The 19191-nt window shown below is 38.6% G+C and overlaps 1 protein-coding gene across 1 annotated transcript; it reads left to right on the forward strand.

The window, feature by feature from the left end:
* Positions 1-3025: 3025 nt before the first annotated feature.
* Positions 3026-18094, forward strand: LOC121867716 (40S ribosomal protein S15Aa). The gene is made up of 4 exons (XM_042367755.1): positions 3026-3125; positions 14131-14281; positions 15068-15233; positions 17983-18094. Exons 2-4 carry the CDS (start codon positions 14149-14151, stop codon positions 18074-18076), a joined length of 393 nt encoding a protein of 130 aa, XP_042223689.1. The 5' UTR covers positions 3026-3125; positions 14131-14148; the 3' UTR covers positions 18077-18094.
* Positions 18095-19191: the final 1097 nt, after the last annotated feature.

Raw genomic sequence — 19191 nt, forward strand, 5'->3', positions numbered from 1 at the left:
AATTTAATCTGAGTTGTATTAGGTTAGGTTAGGTACATGCACTCGATCTATAAACTCAGATTAAAGTAAATTTTCCAATTTTTTGTGACTTTTTGACACCAAATACCAGTCGAGAAGTGATTGGCAGTCCGATTTATTGTTGTAGGACCATTATTTGACTTCATTGCGGCTACATTTGGGTAATTAGTCGGACCCCAATTGCTCAAGGTATTGGATATTTGGACCCATATTCTGGACCCAGGTGGTAATATCGACAATATTTCCATAGATTTCAGCCCCGCGAAAGGCTGAAAATCAAACTGGAAGGGTACGGAATTCGGGGAAATGTCCTAGCGTGGATATAAAACTTTCTACATGACCGCAAGCAGTGTGTGGTGATTAATGGCACGAAATCACCATCCGTACCTGTCACAAGTGGGGTACCACAGGGTAGTGTATTGGGCCCGCTGTTGTTTGTTTGTTTCATAAATGACATGCCTGACGTTGTACACTCCTCCGTACAAATGTTTGCCGATGACGCCAAGTTATTTCGGGAAATCAAGAACCAAGCGGACTGTGAAGAGCTGCAGAAGGACCTCTGTGGGCTCCAGGAATGGTCGAAGAAATGGCTGCTGAGATTCAATGTCACGAAGTGTAAGAGGATGCACCTGGGGCGTACCAACGGGATGATGAAACTGCACTAGTCGAGACTGAATGTGAGAAGGACCAAGGTGTGTATGTTGACAATGAGCTGAAGTTCTCGGGCCATTGTGAGAAGAAGGTGAATCAGGCTACTAAACTAGTAGGTCTTATGAGAAGATCGTTCAGATATCTAGACGGTCCGTCCCTCGTGACGATCTTCAGGAGTGAAGTGCTTCCCCATCTGGAGTACTGTCACCCCATCTGGTCCCCGAGATATGCTAGGGACTGTCAGTTGGTTGAAAATGTTCAAAGGAGGGCCACCAAACTGGTGCCTGCACTTCGGCACCTCAGCTACCCTGAGAGATTGGAGCGCCTGAACTTGCCTAGCTTATACTACAGACGGGCAAGGGGCACCTAGTTGAGGGTTTATAAACATCTCAAAGGGCACTACTCGGTCGAGTGTCCTGACCTGGAGCTGGCGGACGCTCGCCCCACAAGGGGTCACAGCTCAAGGTTGAAGAAGCCACAAGTCCAGAAAACTGTGAGGGCAAACTTTTTCGGAGTGAGAATTGTGAACTGTTGGAACAACCTGCCAGAGAGTGTTGTGACGGCACCGAGTGTGAGCTGTTTCAAGACCAGACTTGACCAACACTGGAGCAGGTTCAGGTACATTCAGGAGCCAGTACATGCCCAGTAATTTACAACAGTGTAACAGAGCCAGCATATGTCCAGTACTCTGCCAACAGTGTGTAACAGAGAGCCAGTACATGTCCAGTACTTACCAACAGTGTAATAGAGAGTCAGTACATGCCCAGTAATTTACAACAGTGTGTAAACAGAGAGCCAGTACATGCCCAGTACTTGCCAACAGTGTGTAACAGAGAGCCAGTACATGCCCAGTACTTACCAACAGTGTGTAACAGAGAGCCAGTACATGCCCAGTACTTACCAACAGTGTGTAACAGAGAAGCAGTACATGCCCAGTACTTGCCAACAGTGTGTAACAGAGAAGCAGTACATGCCCAGTACTTACCAACAGTGTGTAACAGAGAGCCAGTACATGCCCAGTACTTACCAACAGTGTGTAACAGAGAAGCAGTACATGCCCAGTACTTGCCAACAGTGTGTAACAGAGAGCCAGTACATGCCCAGTACTTACCAACAGTGTGTAACAGAGAGCCAGTACATGCCCAGTACTTACCAACAGTGTGTAACAGAGAACCAGTACATGCCCAGTACTTACCAACAGTGTGTAACAGAGAACCAGTACATGCCCAGTACTTACCAACAGTGTGTAACAGAGAGCCGGTACATGCCCAGTACTTGCCAATAGTGTGTAACAGAGAACCAGTACATACCCAGTACTTGCCAATAGTGTGTAACAGAGAACCAGTACATACCCAGTACTTGCCAATAGTGTGTAACAGAGAACCAGTACATACCCAGTACTTGCCAATAGTGTGTAACAGAGAACCAGTACATACCCAGTACTTGCCAATAGCGTGTAACAGAGAACCAGTACATACCCAATACTTGCCAACAGTGTAACAGAGAACCAGTACATACCCAGTACTTGCCAATAGTGTGTAACAGAGAACCAGTACATGATGCCCCTTAACAGTGTGTAACAGAGCCGGTATGCAGTACCAGTACTTGCCAACAGTGTGTAACAGAGTCAGTACATGCCCAGTACTTGCCAACGGTGTGTAACAGAGCCAGTACATGCCCAGTACTTGCCAACAGTGTGTAACAGAGAGCCAGTACATGCCCAGTACTTGTTAACAGTGTGTAACAGAGAGCCAGTACATGCCCAGTACTTGCCAAGTGTGTAACAGAGAGCCAGTGCCAACAGTAATGTAACAGGAGCCAGTACATGCCCAGTACTTGCCAACAGTGTGTAACAGAGAGCCAGTACATGCCCAGTACTTGCCAACAGTGTGTAACAGAGAGCCAGTACATGCCCAGTACTTGCCAACAGTGTGTAACAGAGAGCCAGTACATGCCCAGTACTTGCCAACAGTGTGTAACAGAGAGCCAGTACTGTACTTGCCAACAGAGACGTGACTGATCGCCCTCGTGACTAACGAGCCGATCAGTGGCGAAGATAAAAAAAATAATTCAAGTAAATGGCGGCAAAATTGAAGGTACAATTTGTATACTAGAACATAAAAAATAAATAAACACTACAGAGTTGTTTAAAAATGGGTGATTTGTTTTTGTTTTAAAGTGTTTATAAAAGTGATAGATAAATATAAATAAAGAGAAGAGATAAATAATTAAATATATTATAATGCGCCAGCCGATGCTCCTCTCACATTAGCAATTAACAGAAATATTACTATAAACCACCTTAAAGAATCTAAATTAATATAAAATAAACACAAATTAAATTAAATATCTATCTAAAAATACTATATATACAGTTTTAATGATAGAAAATAAATTGAACTGTGAACTCCCTTGTGAGGCCTTTCGGTCCGGCCATTATCAAGTGAACGGGTCTGGTGAGTCGAGTTAATGCCTTTTTTAACTAATTCCTCTCTCACAGCCTCACTATATCACTACAGACTATCACAGTAAATATATTAAAGCCACACGAGTGATGTATAACCTATAATGTAGTGTATATATGGCAGGAAGGGGTGATATAGAGGTAATGTTTACAACACGTGAGTCCTGGTGTGGTGTTGACATGAAGGACCCAAATTATTTTATTAGTTTGAAATTAAAAAAAACTTAATGTAATTGATGGTGATTTAATGGAATGATCTTTATTTTTGATGGTATTGACCTGATCTCAAGGACCAATGGATCTGTGGGTAAGATAATATAAGAATGGAGGAAACAGCAGCGGGTCTATACTGGTCAGTCCCGTTTACACCCAACCCCTATAGCACTCCTGGTTGGATAGTTTGAGTACCTTTGTCATGTCCCCTTTGTTTAGCCCTGACTTCCATTTATACACCTCTATCAGGTCGCCCCTCACTCTACGTCTCTCGAGGGAGTGTAAATTAAGATGCTTTAACCTGTCTCTGTACTCAAGGTTCCTAATGCCCGGGATTAGTCTTGTCATTCTCCCCTGAATTCTGTAATACGGTGACCAGAACTGAACTGCGTAATCCAAGTGAGGTCTAACAAGGGCAGGATATAGTTTAGGATGACCTCACTAGTCTTGTAACTAACACTCCTTTGTATGAACCCAAGTACTTTATTAGCCTTGTTTAGAGTAAATACACATTGTTTACTTGGCTTAAGATTCCTACTTATTACTCATAAATCTTCCTCGTAGTCGGATTTCTCTATGGCATCGTTGTTCATCTGGTATCTGGTTTCCCTGTTTACATCTCCTATACTGAGTACTTTACATTTGTCCACGTTTAATTTCATCTGCCATTTTTCAGACCATTCGAAAAATTTGTTTAGATCTTCCTGTAGTTTTGCCGAGTCCTCGTCAGATTTGATAACACGTCCTATTTTAGTGTCATCAGCAAATTTACTTATGTTGCTGTCTATGCCGATATCTATGTCGTTTATGTATATAATAAATAATAATGGTCCAATAACTGAGCCTTGGGGAACTCCACTTGTGACGTTGCTCCAATGGGACTTAGTGCCATTAATGCTCACTCTCTGTTTCCTGTCCTGTAACCACGCCCTAATCCATTTAAGGATGTCACCTTTGATGCCATGAGCTTCTACCTTTCTAATTAGTCTTTCGTGGAGGACTCTGTCGAAGGCTTTGCTAAAGTCGAGATATACCACATCATAATTGTGCCCCTCGTCCACCGATTCGAAAACTGATGAAAAGAATGTTAATAGATTAGTTAGGCAAGAACGTCCGCTTGTGAAGCCATGCTGGGAATCATTGATCAATCGGTGCCTCTCCAGGTGATTTCGAATAGAGTTTGAAATGATTGCTTCTAGTAATTTGCCTACTATTGATGTTAGACTGATTGGGCGGTCATATATGCCACACACTATCTTGTATGTTTCCACTTGGTCCCCACGAGATCTTCTGTACGCCAGTGTCGGTAACTGTAATTTCCGGGTCCGACTAATTACCCAAATGTACCCAAATATAGCCGGAATGAAGTCAAATAATGGCCCTAGATGAATAAATCGGACTGCTAATCACTTCTCGACTAGTATTTGGTGTCAGAAAGTCACAAAAAATTGGTAAACTTAATTTAATCTGAGTTAATAGATCGAGTGCATGTACCTAACCTAACCTAACCTAACCCAACCCAACACAACTCAGATTAAATTAAGTTTACCAATTTTTTTTTTACTTTATGACACCAAATAATAATTGAGAAGTGATTCACAGCCCAAATTACGCTTGTACGACCATCATTTGAATTCATTGCGGCTACATTTGGGTAATTACTCGCTCCGTCGGTACATGCACGCGATGTATTAACTCAGATTAAAGTAAGTTTTCCAATTCTTTGTGACTTTCTGACACCAAATACTAGTCGAGAAGTGATTAGCAGTCCGATTTATTCATCTAGGACCATTATTTGACTTCATTCCGGCTATATTTGGGTACATTTGGGTAATTAGTCGGTAACTGTAATTTCCTTAGTCGTTCCTCATAAGATAAATCCTTGATTTGTGGTACTAATTTGGTAGCCCTCCTCTGTACATTCTCTACTGCTTCAATATCCTTAATGAGATATGGGCACCAAATTTGATTAGCATACTCAAGGTGTGGCCTAACCAGAGCAGTGTACAGAGCCTTGAATATAGGTGCATCCAGATGAACAAAAGTTCTTCTAATAATGCCCACTATTTTATTAGCCTTGTTGATTTTCTCAGCTAGATGGTCAGAGAACATCAGCTTATCATCGATGACTACCCCTATATCCTTCTCTACAGTGGTCTTCTTGGTCGTGGTGTACATGATATATGGTCAGCAACTTTTGTTCTTCCTATCCTCATGTATTTACTTTTTTCTGGGTGAAAGTTCAGCATCCACTTCTCAGTCCAACCCCTGATCCCATCCAGGTCCTCCTGCAGCATGTCACAATCCTCATCTCGTTCTATTTTCCTAAAAATCTTTGTGTCATCAGCATATAGATATACCTCACTGTCGTGTTTAATTGCCTCAGGCAGGTCATTGATAAAAAAGACAAACAGCAGGGGGGCCGAGGACAGAACCCTGAGGGACCCCACTAGTGACCTCTCTCCAGTCAGATACTTCTCCATTTACCACAACCCTCTGTTTTCTCTTAGTTAAAAAATTCCTTATCCAATCAAGATATTTTCCATCAATGCGATAACTACCGTATATACCCGTGTATAGCACGAGTTCTTAAGACCAAATTTTTTGGCAAAAAGTTGGGGTCGACCTCTATACGGGTAATAGTTTCGTTAGGTTGAAAAATATTTACCAGTAACTACCAGTAAACAATGGAAACGACACACCACCCGCTGTGAGTGTCGGTACAGTTGCCAGGGCAGATCTCTTGCGTCATCATAGCAAGCCCAAAGTAGCCAAATGCATGGTATGGTATGCACAGGAGTATGTAAAACATAAAGTATTCTTTTTTAAAATTTTATTTATAGATACATAAATTTTTGTTAATTAAATTTGAAACATCAATCTTTGTTAATTAAATTTGAAACAAAAGAAAAATACGATACCTTATTTATAAATATTTTCATTAAAATATTACATCACAAATATATTTTACCTTAACTGTGCCTGAATGAATATATTCTCAGAAATAAATATGGAAATGTAATATTTTTGCTGAAATGACGTACGTATTACAGTGGAAAGTGGGATAAAATTGTGACGAAAACAATGACTCACTTTCTTTCGTCGTTCAAAAGATTTTACCGTAATCGCTTTTCGAATGGTTTTCAGTTAAAAAACTGTTGTATTACAATAATATTCTATCCTAATTGACTTGAATAAATACTACGATACCATATTTCTGAATATTTTCATTAAAATCCATCAAAATCATTTTCCTTATCATCTGCAGCACCAAACAGCTCCTCCCAGTCCTCTCCTTGAACAGCATCGTCATATGGATCAACACCATCATCAGCCATAGGATCATCAATATCTTCATCCTCATTCACGCTCTCATTAGCCTCATAATCCCACAACAAGTCGTCTTCTGTTCCATCAAGAGCATTCGAAATCCCACATTTCTTAAAAGATTTCACCACAATTTCTGGTCTGATTGCATCCCAGGCCTCTACAATCCATTCACATAATGTTGCTAGTGATGGAGCTTGGATGTTGCCTCCCTTTGTGTATGTCTTATCGCCTTCTATCATCCAGTTGTTCCACTTCACTCTTACCGCATCTTTAAATGGTTTGTTTATGGAAACATCCAGTGGTTGGACAAGACTTGTTAATCCACCAGGAATCACAGCTGTATCACTGTTTTCCTTCCTAATCCCAGCAGTAACACTGTCAACAAGATGTGACCAAAACATATCCCACACAAGAAGACTTTTTTCTTTGCGCAGTCCCCCTGGTCTAAAGTTCAGACTTTTTTAAGTCACATTTGTATGCCGCCTTCATCCATCCATCCTTTCTCGTGCACATGGATGATTAAAAAAATGCTGTCTGACTTGCAACACTGTTGGTAGGGTCAGGTGGTTCTAACGGCACCTGCCAGGACCCGGTAATCAAATTTATAACAGTGTCTAACCTCAGTTACTGTAGTTTATCTGATGTAGGCAATATGAAGTAAAAAATACCAGTTAAAGTGAGAAATTGGAAGAGAATAAACAAGAAAGATGTCGTTGGGCTATTTTTGGTAGGGCTGAGGGAGAGAGTACCAGCTGTTTGGTCTTTATTGGCGGGGGAGTCACGCAAATAACCGTAGTACTGGTATTTGTTTGGTGTCTTCTGTATTTTTAAAAATGAATACTTGTAAATTAAAAGTACCGTAACATTGTATTATATACAAACTTGTCATATTTCTGGAAAATAAGAAGCAAGAAAATAAGAATATACCAGTAAACACAATTTCAACGTACGCTAAAATTAAAAGCTGCTTCAGAAGGGCCGATGCAAACACAAAGCCTCCGCGACCAGGGCGCTGCCGTATCAGCTAGACGGTACACGTGTTTTTCGAATCGTTTTCAGTTAAAAAACTGTTACATCACAAGTGAATTAGGATAGAATATTATTGTAATACAACAGTTTTTAACTGAAAACCATTCGAAAAGCGATTACGGTAACATCTTTTCAACGAAAGAAAGCGAAAGTCATTGTTTTTGTCACGATTTTATCCCACTTTCCACTATAATACAGGTTGTACCTCTCTAGTCCGGCAACCTCGGGACCTGACCGGTGCCGGACCATGGAAATTCACTCTTTTCCTGGTTAGATAGTGACTTGTGCTTATGCCTGGAAGCACTAGCACCACTTTATCTGCGTCATGGTCTCTTTGAAGACATATTGAAGGGTTAAATGTCGTATAGTAGCTTCTCAAATTTCGCGAGTTTTTAATTCTTAACGTATTTTATTGGAACACAAAAAAAATAAAGAAATAAAAATTTTGACGGCGGAAACTTGAATTTCGACGGGTTTGAACGGCCCGCCAACGTGCAGACGACGTGCATAATCGTGTAAACAGGGTCATTTCTCTTATGTACAAAAGATTCATTATTGTTTATTACTGAATGTCTTTTTTATTGAATTAATGTTCATGTGTGCAAAATGAGCAATACAATTCATTAATAATACGTAGAATATTAAAACACACGAGGAAATGACACAGCATTGTTTTCGTTGATTACAAAGCCAGTGACTGACTGGTTCTACATATAAAACTGAAGAAAATAAGACCTTGGCTGTAGCTGTAGTAAAATTAATATGGTTGTTTTAAGTAATGTTATTTAATGTTAATAAATGGAACAATAGAAGTAGCTAACGATAATGGTAAAGAAAAAAGAGAGATCGCGTATGTAAGTGCGCACACGTGAAAACATATCGTCATTACTTTACATAAGAATATGAAAGCAACACTTATTTACTGTTCATATATATTTTAATTAATGTTTCTGAATTTGTTTTTATTGAATTAATGTTTGTGTGTGCAAAATTAACAATACAATTTATTAATAATACGTGGAATATTAGAGGAGACGAGACGGCTGCCGGCATTGTTTATGTTAAAGCTTACAAAACCAGTGACTGATTGGTTCTACATATAAAACTGAAGAAAATAAGACCCTGAGTTTAGCTGTAGTAAAATTAATGTAAAGAATGAATATGGTTGCTTGAAGTACCTGTAATGTTATTTAATGTTAATAAATGGAACAATATAAGTAGCTAACCATTAATGGTAAAAAAAAAAGTGAGACTGCTCGTATGTAAGTGCGCACATGTGAAAATATATCGTCATTACTCTACATAAGAATATGAAAGCAACACTTATTTACTGCTCATATATATTGAAGGGTTAAATGTTGTACTCTGTATAGACAAGCAGAGAGAGAGAGAGCAGCCGAACTGCCGGATGTAAACAAACCTTAATTTCCCGCGGCTTTTTTTTTTTTAAGGGGATTAGCCCACCCGGGCATAGGTCACTGACCCACATTGGGGCCTGAGGGGCAAAAATTTAATACTCCTGTAATAATAATAATAATTCAGATAAAAAAAAAAAAAAAAGCTGCCTATCTACCTATTGGACAAACTAGAATCGTTCCGGACCACGGGAGTTTCCGGACCACAGAATGCCGGACTAGAGAGGTACAACCTGTACGTACGTCATTTCAGCAAAAATATTACATTTCCATATTCTCAGAAATAAATAGTGGTTTTGCCGAAACGTGATGTATTTCAATGTAACTTAGGATAAACTACATGAAAACAAAAGACTTTACCAAACCTTCCGATGTTCAAGATATGTTACTCGTTTTTTTAATAGTTTTCAGTTAAAATACTGTTATATTAGTGATATTCTATTTATACTGTGGTTGATATAATACATTCACGGAAATGTAATATTTTTTGCTGAAATGACGTACGTATTACAGAGGAAAGTGGGATAAAATTGTGACGAAAACAATGACTTGCTTTCTTTTGTTCAAAAGATGTTACCGTAATAGCTTTTCGAATGGTTTTCAGTTGTGGGATTATAAGGCTAATGATAGGATAGAATATTATTGTAATACAGTACGAGTACAACAGTTTTTTAACTGAAAACCATTCAAAAAGCGATTACGGTAACATATTTTGAACAACGAAAGAAAGCGAAAGCCATTGTTTTCATAATTTTATCCCACTTTCCACTGTACAGTAATATGTACGTCATTTCAGCCAAAATATTACATTTCCATATTTATTTCTGAGAATATATTCATTCAGTCACAGTTAAGGTAAAATATACTTATGTAATATTTTAATGAAAATACGGTATCGTAGTTTTCTTTTGTATCAAATTTAATTAACAAAGATTGATGTTTCAAATGTAATGAACAAAAATTTATGTACAGTATCTATAAATAAACTTTAACAAATGAATACTTTATGTTTTACATCGTCCTGTGTATACCATACCATGGACTTGGCTACTTTGGGCTAGCTATGATGACGCAAGAGATCTGCCCTGGCGACTGTACCGACACTCACAGCTAGTGGTGTGTCGTTTCCATTGTTTACCGGCAGTTACTGGTAAATATTTTTCAACCTAACGAAACTATTACCCATTTAGAGGTCGACCCCCAATTTTTTGCAAAATAATTTGGTCTTAAAAACTCGAACTACACACAGGTATATACGGTAAATAAGGACATGGGGGGCCAGGGGTTTTTAGGGTGGGGGGGGGATGGGGCAGCAAAAGTACACGGATTTTTAACATTCACGGGTATCTCTGTTACCTAACCCCCGCGTATGTTAAGGGCCGACTGTACTAAGATGTTATAAAGTGGCGAATGAACAGAAATAAGTCATCGTTTATTATATTTTACATTATCATTTTTTCCTGATTTATTTCAAATTTTACTTAAAATTATATGAAGCTCATTTGAACAATAATCTGGCCAGCAAAGATCCCCGCCAAACCGTTGTTCTTTTCTGGCAACGGCTGAAATCCTGCTGCTTGTTGGGCGTTTAGGGCCAGCTAAACGGGCAACGTGTTTGGAGGAAAGTGCCCGGTGTGCTGCCACCTTAAGAGTCCCTGGATGACCGAAAATAAAAACAATACCGTGTTAGTCTGACGGTTGAGACAAATTTAATTCGCCTTTCATCTATGACGGTCATTTGTGAAGCTTTATCTAATGGATTACATGTAGAGATAAGTCTGCTATATGGAGGCTTCATTGTACTGCTGCTGAAGCTTTCTGTCTATAATACTTGATCATGCACTTGGCGTCCCCCTATTGGTCGATCTTGATCGTGTCAAGTTCGGCTGATTCGTCAACAAACAATAAATCCTGTGAAATTTGTTCCACTGAATTTTAAAAAATGTCTAAATTGTATGACACTTAATCACCTTATATTGACAATCACACCAGAACTAAATACCAACCCTAAATGTAATAAAATGTTTTTATTTCTCTATACTCAATCATCTTAGATTAATTTACTGTACTGCAGTAGATACTTATCCACTAATATAATAGGTACGTAAGAACATAAGAATGGAGGAAACAGCAGCGGGTCTATACTGGTCAGTCCCGTTTACACCCAACCCCTATCGCTCATATATCCATCCAGCCTCTGTTTGAAGCTATCCAGCGTATTAGAGTTAATGATGATGTTTGGTAACTTGTTCCACTCATCCACTACTCTATTTCCAAACCAGTGTTTACCTATATCGTGCCTAAATCTAAATTTGTCTAACTTAAAACCATTGTTAGGAGTTTCCTCCTGGTTGGATAGTTTGAGTACCTTTGTCATGTCCCCTTTGTTTAGCCCTGACTTCCATTTATACACCTCTTATCATGTCGCCCCTCGCTCTATGTCTCTTGAGGTAGTACAAATTAAGATGCTTTAACCTGTCTCTGTACTCAAGGTTCCTAATGCCCGGGATTAGTCTTTTCATTCTCCTCTGAATTCTTTCCAAGGATTCTATATCCATTCTGTAGTACGGTGACCAGAACTGAACTGCCTAATCCAGGTGAGGTCTAACAAGCGCAAGATATAATCTTAAGATGACCTCGCTAGTCTTGTAAGTAACACTCCTTTGTATGAACCCAAGTACTTTATTAGCCTTGTTGCGAGCAAAAACACATTGTTTACTTGGTTTAAGATTCCTACTTAACATTACTCCTAAATCTCTCTCGCAGTCTGATTTCACAATGGCATCGTTGTTCATCTGGTAACTGGGTTCCCTGTTTACATCTCCTATACTGAGTACTTTACATTTGTCCACATTGAATTCCATCTGCCATTTTTCCGACCATTCGAAAAATTTGTTTAGATCTTCCTGTAGTTTTGCGGAGTCCTCATCAGATTTAATTACACGTCCTATTTTAGTGTCATCAGCAAATTTACTTATGTTGCTGTCTATGCCGATATCTATGTCGTTTATGTATATAGTAAATAATAATGGTCCAAGTACTGAGCCTTGGGAACTCCACTAATGACTTTGCTCCAATGGGACTTAGTGCCGTTAATGCTCACTCGCTGTTTCCTGTGCTGTAACCACGCCCTAATCCATTTAAGGATATTACTTTTGATGCCATGTGCTTCTACCTTTCTAATTAGTCTTTCGTGGGGGACTCTGTCAAAGGCTTTGCTAAAGTCGAGATATACCACATCATAATTGTGCCCCTCGTCCACCGATTCAAAAACTGATGAAAAGAATGTTAATAGATTAGTTAGACATGAAGACCCGCTTGTGAAGCCATGTTGGGAATCATTGATCAACTTGTGCTTCTCCAGGTGATTTCAAATAGAGTTTGAAATGATTGCTTCCTGTAATTTGCCTACTATTGATGTTAGACTGATTGGACGGTAGTTAAGAGGACAGTGATCTATCCCCCTTCTTGAAAATAGTTATTACATTCGCTATCCTCCACGATTCTTGTACTACACCCGTTTTTAATGACATGTTAAACAACTTTGCTAAGGGCATACTAAGCTCTTCCTTACATTCCTTTAATACTCTGGCAAATATCTCATCGGGACCTGGTGACTTATTAGGCTTCAGTTTGTCTATTTGCTTACTAACATCGTTACTAGTCACCACTATCTCGCTTAATTTGTTTTCTTCACTATCTCTGAATAGAGTCGGTGCCTCGGGTATCATGTTTAAATTTTCGGTGGTGAAAACTGAAGGGAAAATATTGCACCAAGGTGATGTTGTTGTTATCGTTTTATGTTATTTTTGTTATTATAAATATTTCAATAAATTTAATTAACCCCTTCACTACAAGGATGTCACTTTTGATATTTTATTTGGCCAGTACCAGAGGGTTTTATTCAACACTGGGGCCATATATAAGAGGTACAATAGCCAAAAGAAGTGTTCGATTATTATCTTATTCTTCAGTGTTAAGTGTACATAATTTATTATTATATGTACTGCAATAACATAATAACACTGTGTACTAAATATCTGTAATAATAACCTAACCTAAAATTCTTAACCTGTGATCGTGAAATTTTGTTTTGCTTATTTATCAATTTAAAGTAAAGCCGCACGTAGGGGAGGTTTATGTAAGGTTAGGTTGTATTTGGCTTGGGTTAGGTTAGGTTTAATCTCCTGTATTATATTTGACATATAGTTGAATGTATCCAGGATAATAATATATGAGATTTAGTTAAGTGAGAGATACACACTTTATAATATAGCTCCAGGGAGTGAAATAGCTAACTGGGATCACAAGGAATTACTGTATATAGTTTGAAAGGGTAGGTGAAGGAGAGTACGGGTATATTGTATGTGACCTCAGAGGGTGACCCGACCTGAGCCTAACCATAGTAAAGGTGATTAAAATATGTGTGCAGTTTGTATGATATTTGTGTCTGCTCAGCGTACTATAATTCTTTGTGGTAATGCCTAATTAGTTGAACGGTCATTACGGTTTACTGACAAAATTTTACAGCGTCTAATTACTGTACGTACTGTATTTAGTATCACTGTTTATAAAATATTTACAAACATCATAATTTTAAAGAAGTTAAGAGAATAAAAAAAAGTAATTTGAACTAAGGCTCTGGCCCACACGACATGCCTAATCAAAGTTTAAATGTTTCTAAGTCCAAGATTTAGGCTCTTGTTCCAGGTTTATCAGACATAATGGCTCACTGGGCAATAATGGAAGTAGGTGGGAAAGGCTTGCACGGGGAGCCATATATGTGTACCACACGACTGACACTTGGCTCGTATAGCTGCCCCTCTGGGTGTTGCATCAGATATGAAGACACTGCCAGGCTTCATAAATGCGCGGTGGCACGTTTGTGGACCAAGTTTAAATTGCTCAGAAGTTCTTGGAATGTGATTTTATTTATATTTCTCACTACTGTAATTGTTTCTATATATTTTGGGGGTAATTTTGTATTTTAATGTGGTAATTTTGTTGCAGGTATAACCACTCGTCAAGATGGTACGAATGAACGCTCTCTCGGACGCTCTTAGAAGCATAAACAATGCAGAGAAACGTGGCAAGCGTCAGGTGTTGATTCGCCCTTGTTCCAAAGTTGTTGTCAAGTTCCTGACGGTGATGATGAAGCATGGTAAGTGTGTGTGTACAGTAGACCCCCAAATGCGCAGGATTTAGGTTATCAAAATGGCCGCGAATAACATTTGCTGACCGGGGGGGGGGGGGTTACCTTTTTACTTGTGTACAAAGAAATGTATATTCCCTTTTGTGTTTGTCCTTAGAACAATTATTTCTTTTGCCTGTATTGTATATGTGTGTGTAGACACGTACACAAAATGCCTACAAATAAATAATAATGGGAACATCCTCTCACAGATAATCAGAAAAAATTTATTACAGTTGTGAGTCTACCCTCAAACTCCAAATTTTAACTGAGTTAAGGGTAACAAATTATGGTCCCCTTTTTGATGGGGGGATGTCTTAAACATTTTCAAACTACCGTTCAACCCAAAATTGACAAAATAATGATTTAAGGTGCCACTTTTTAAAAACAAATTCACAAATTTCATTTCATTACAAGTTTCAACCCACTTATATTAAGAAGAAGGTGAGTATTTGCACAAAGTGTATCTTAAAGGGCACTAATGCACTGTGTCAATATGTGCTGACCTTGTACTGTTAACATACTATCACCATAAAATATATCACTGTCTGTCTCATGTTGGGAGAATTGGCTAAAGAAAAATCTCACGTAGACATTTAATAAATCTGGCCCTCCTACCTATGATAGGAGAGTTCCCTGCATTATATTCTCTAGTTATATAATTTAATTTCAATAATTCAGTGTTTGGTTTTAATAAGAATTTATCCAATGTGATTGTATCCCCCTTGTGTTAATATAAACGTCCATCTTCTCCAGGATACATCGGGGAATTTGAAATCGTCGACGACCATCGGGCCGGTAAGATTGTTGTGAACCTGACGGGCCGTCTTATCAAGTGTGGGGTCATCTCTCCCCGGTTTGATGTCCAGATTAGCGCAATTGAGAAGTGGACCACCAACCTCCTTCCATCACGTCAGTTTGGGTGAGTTTACATGCACACGCACACACACACACACACACACACACGCACACACACACGCACACACACACACACACACACACACCTCACCTGACCATCAGTCAAACTTGTATTAAAGTGATTATTTTGTCATCTTCATTACTATTGACTCCTCCAGTAAACTGAACCTGTTAAGCTATTACGAGTCCAACAGCCAGTTCTTGTTAACTGCTCCACTGGTGATTGAAGAGTGGAGTGATTAACAACTTCTCGGCTATTGGCACGGCACAAGTAAGATGCTAGTTGCTATCTTGACACCCTGAGGTATGATGCTGTTCAGATGACCCACACGGACTGCCATAGAACCATGACCATAACAGTGGGACGAGTTGACGGTCGGAGTTTTTTCTTAAGATGGCCGGTCAATGGGTAAAGACGACACTTAAATTCACGATGGTGATGATATTTTATAAATAAATTGGGCCAAAATGTGTAAAAAGTAAGGGTTAAAGTCGCTGAAAAGTCCCGTGACTGTGAAAAGCTCTGTGATTGGTTGGGGCGAGCTTCCCAGCTGTAGTTGTCCAACCCTCTCAGCTTATTGGCTCAGTAAATAAATATTATTAGATAATATATTGTGCAACACAGTAATACTATTTTTATTTTATAAATATTACTAAGCACATTAACTTATTCAATGGATATTAGCTGCCCATACAACAAATTTCATTGTATAAACATTCCAAACAATATTGGTATTATTTTGGTTTAGGTCATCTGGGGAACCTTAAGATTCTAACTATGGTATTAAGTACTTTAAACAGTAAGACACATTACCTCTACAGGGTCAGTCACAAAACATTTTTCGATCTCATAAGAAAATACAGATCATAGGTCAGGGTGTGGTGGGTTACAAGGTTAGCTTAACATACATCAGTGGGGTGGGGGGTAGTAACTCAAAACTAGTGATTTACGATAAAAATTAAGGTCTAAATCGTTCATTACACTTCGCAAACCATCAGAAAAAATACATAGTCTGCATGTCTAAGTACTGTACAGGGATGACCAAAACTTAACGTTCACCCAATAGAGCCTGTCTCGAATCTAAACATCCAAATATTTATAGTAGTTAAAGTAAGATTTTACCCATTAATTAATATAAATGATGATATATCCCAGTTGTTCATTACTGAATCATCAAAACAATAACAGCACTATGTTGTCATGTTAACTAGCATCAGACTTTATCAAAACAATAACAGCACTATGTTGTCATGTTAACTAGCATCAGGCTTTATCAAAACAATAACAGCACTATGTTGTCATGTTAACTAGCATCAGACTTTATCAAAACAATAACAGCACTATGTTGTCATGTTAACTAGCATCAGGCTTTATCAAAACAATAACAGCACAGCACTATGTTGTCATGTTAACTAGCATCAGGCATTATCAAAACAATAACAGCACTATGTTGTCATGTTAACTAGCATCAGGCATTATTAAAACAATAACAGCACTATGTTGTCATGTTAACTAGCATCAGGTTTTATCAAAACAATAACAGCACTATGTTGTCATGTTAACTAGCATCAGGCTTTATCAAAACAATAACAGCACTATGTTGTCATGTTAACTAGCATCAGGCTTTATCAAAACAATAACAGCACTATGTTGTCATGTTAACTAGCATCAGGCTTTATCAAAACAATAACAGCACTATGTTGTCATGTTAACTAGCATCAGGCTTTATCAAAACAATAACAGCACTATGTTGTCATGTTAACTAGCATCAGGCTTTATCAAAACAATAACAGCACTATGTTGTCATGTTAACTAGCATCAGGCTTTATCAAAACAATAACAGCACTATGTTGTCATGTTAACTAGCATCAGGCTTTATCAAAACAATAACAGCACTATGTTGTCATGTTAACTAGCATCAGACTTTATCAAAACAATAACAGCACTATGTTGTCATGTTAACTAGCATCAGGCTTTATCAAAACAATAACAGCACTATGTTGTCATGTTAACTAGCATCAGGCATTATCAAAACAAAGTCCAGACAATATCATTGCTTCTAAGTTGACTTGTATCTCCATCTAGTACTCATATAGTCTGTAAATGAACTGAAGAAAAACGAGAAAGTCTACCAGGTAAGAGTACATGACAGCTGAGCTGGTGTGAACATGGGAGTTTTTTATGTCCATAAGAACATAAGACTGGAGGAACCTGCAGCGGGCCATACTGGTCAGTCCCATTTACACCCAACCCCTATCACTCGTATACCCATCCAGCCTATGTTTGAAGCTGCTCTTAACGGCACATTTCTTCACTTACCAAATGTCCGTGACTTAGACCATATAAAACACCTTAAAACTTACCTGAACGTGGCATTTGGGGTCTGAACATCCCTCATTGATCCATCCTTTCTACTACCACCGACTGCAGCGGTGTGTGTGTGTTGGAGAGCGTCGTCTGCGGGGAAGGTGGTGACGTCATGGCGGCTGTTTGTAGAGAAATAAACTTATCTCGACTATTACAGCAGGACTTTAAACACATTATATACAGTATCACCCTATGGACGTGACAGAGTGTATGTCTCGTGTTTAACCAGAACCGTTAACTTGTCCATTACACAACCATTTAATTATTCATTTTCTTATTATTATTTATTTTTGTTTGCCGTTTGCAGCAAAATAAACTACCGTACAAACCTCCAGATGTGTCAGGTCCATTTTATTAATCGGTGCCTCTGTTCTCCCTCTCTCAGGTATGTTGTCTTGACGACGTCTGGCGGGATTATGGATCACGAGGAGGCAAAAAGGAAGCATCTAGGAGGGAAGATCTTGGGATTCTTCTTCTAAAATAAACTTGTGATTGAAGTAGACTTTTTTTCCATTATTATTTGTTGTCCCGATTAACTGAAGGTGGTGATTGAAGTACAGTGAATTAGTCGTAATTTTTTTCATTTTTCCATCGCAATTAACAGGTAGTGGAGGTTGAGATGTGTGTAATGTAGCCAAAAAAAAAAAAATTTTTATTTGTAAGCGTTTTATTGATCACCTGAAGATTAGCCAACCCTGATAGTTGGGGGTATAGTGCCGATTCTTACGGTGATCAAATGGTCTTGTTCTTAATCACTTGGTCGGTATTAATTGGTAAGGGTAGTTAGTATTATTTTCTCCATTGGTATTTTATGTATTTTGTCTCAAATTATTGACTAACCTCTGATATCTGATACGGCAACTTGATGTGGTAATTGGTATCCTGTGAGATAATGTAATATTGCCAAAACCGTCAAAATATACAAAGAAACAAGAATTTAAAATCTAGCTCCAAAAAGTATCCTTACGGTTTTGTGTTAGATAAAACGACCATGGATTAAGGATTTTAACAAAAGGAGTCACGGCGTTCGTTTTGAAATTCATCGAACCTTTCCATAATGCTTACCTTTTGGGGGCGAGTGTGCAGGTTAATAATATGTAGAAATTATCAAATGTTTTATAGTTTGAAGATGATTTTGCTAATTAAAGAAAAGATTTAGCAATTATTTCTAAGGAGTCGTGATTGGGGTGGGTAATCAAGTGAATCTGATTTCGTGAGATGAGACGCCGGCTTATTCATTTGATTAAACACGCCTAATAACCTAACCTAACCTAACCCAAAACGCATTAGAGTGTTTAATTGTAAGAGGAGTTAAGCTGGGGTGTCTAATTTAAAGGTGAAATAAGCTGAGGTGTCTGATCTTCAGGTGAAATAAGCTGGGGTGTCTAATCTTCAGGTGAAATAAGCTGGGGTGTCTAATCTGAAGGTGAATAAGCATATGCTGTGGTGTCTGATCTTCAGGTGAAATAAGCTGTGGTGTCTAATCTTCAGGTGAAATAAGCTGGGGGGTCTGATCTTCAGGTGAAATAAGCTGGGGTGTCTGATCTTCAGGTGAAATAAGCTGGGGGGTCTGATCTTCAGGTGAAATAAGCTG

Source organism: Homarus americanus, unplaced genomic scaffold (assembly GCF_018991925.1).
Source record: "Homarus americanus isolate GMGI-L3 unplaced genomic scaffold, GMGI_Hamer_2.0 scaffold46583, whole genome shotgun sequence".
Classification (NCBI taxonomy): domain Eukaryota; kingdom Metazoa; phylum Arthropoda; class Malacostraca; order Decapoda; family Nephropidae; genus Homarus; species Homarus americanus.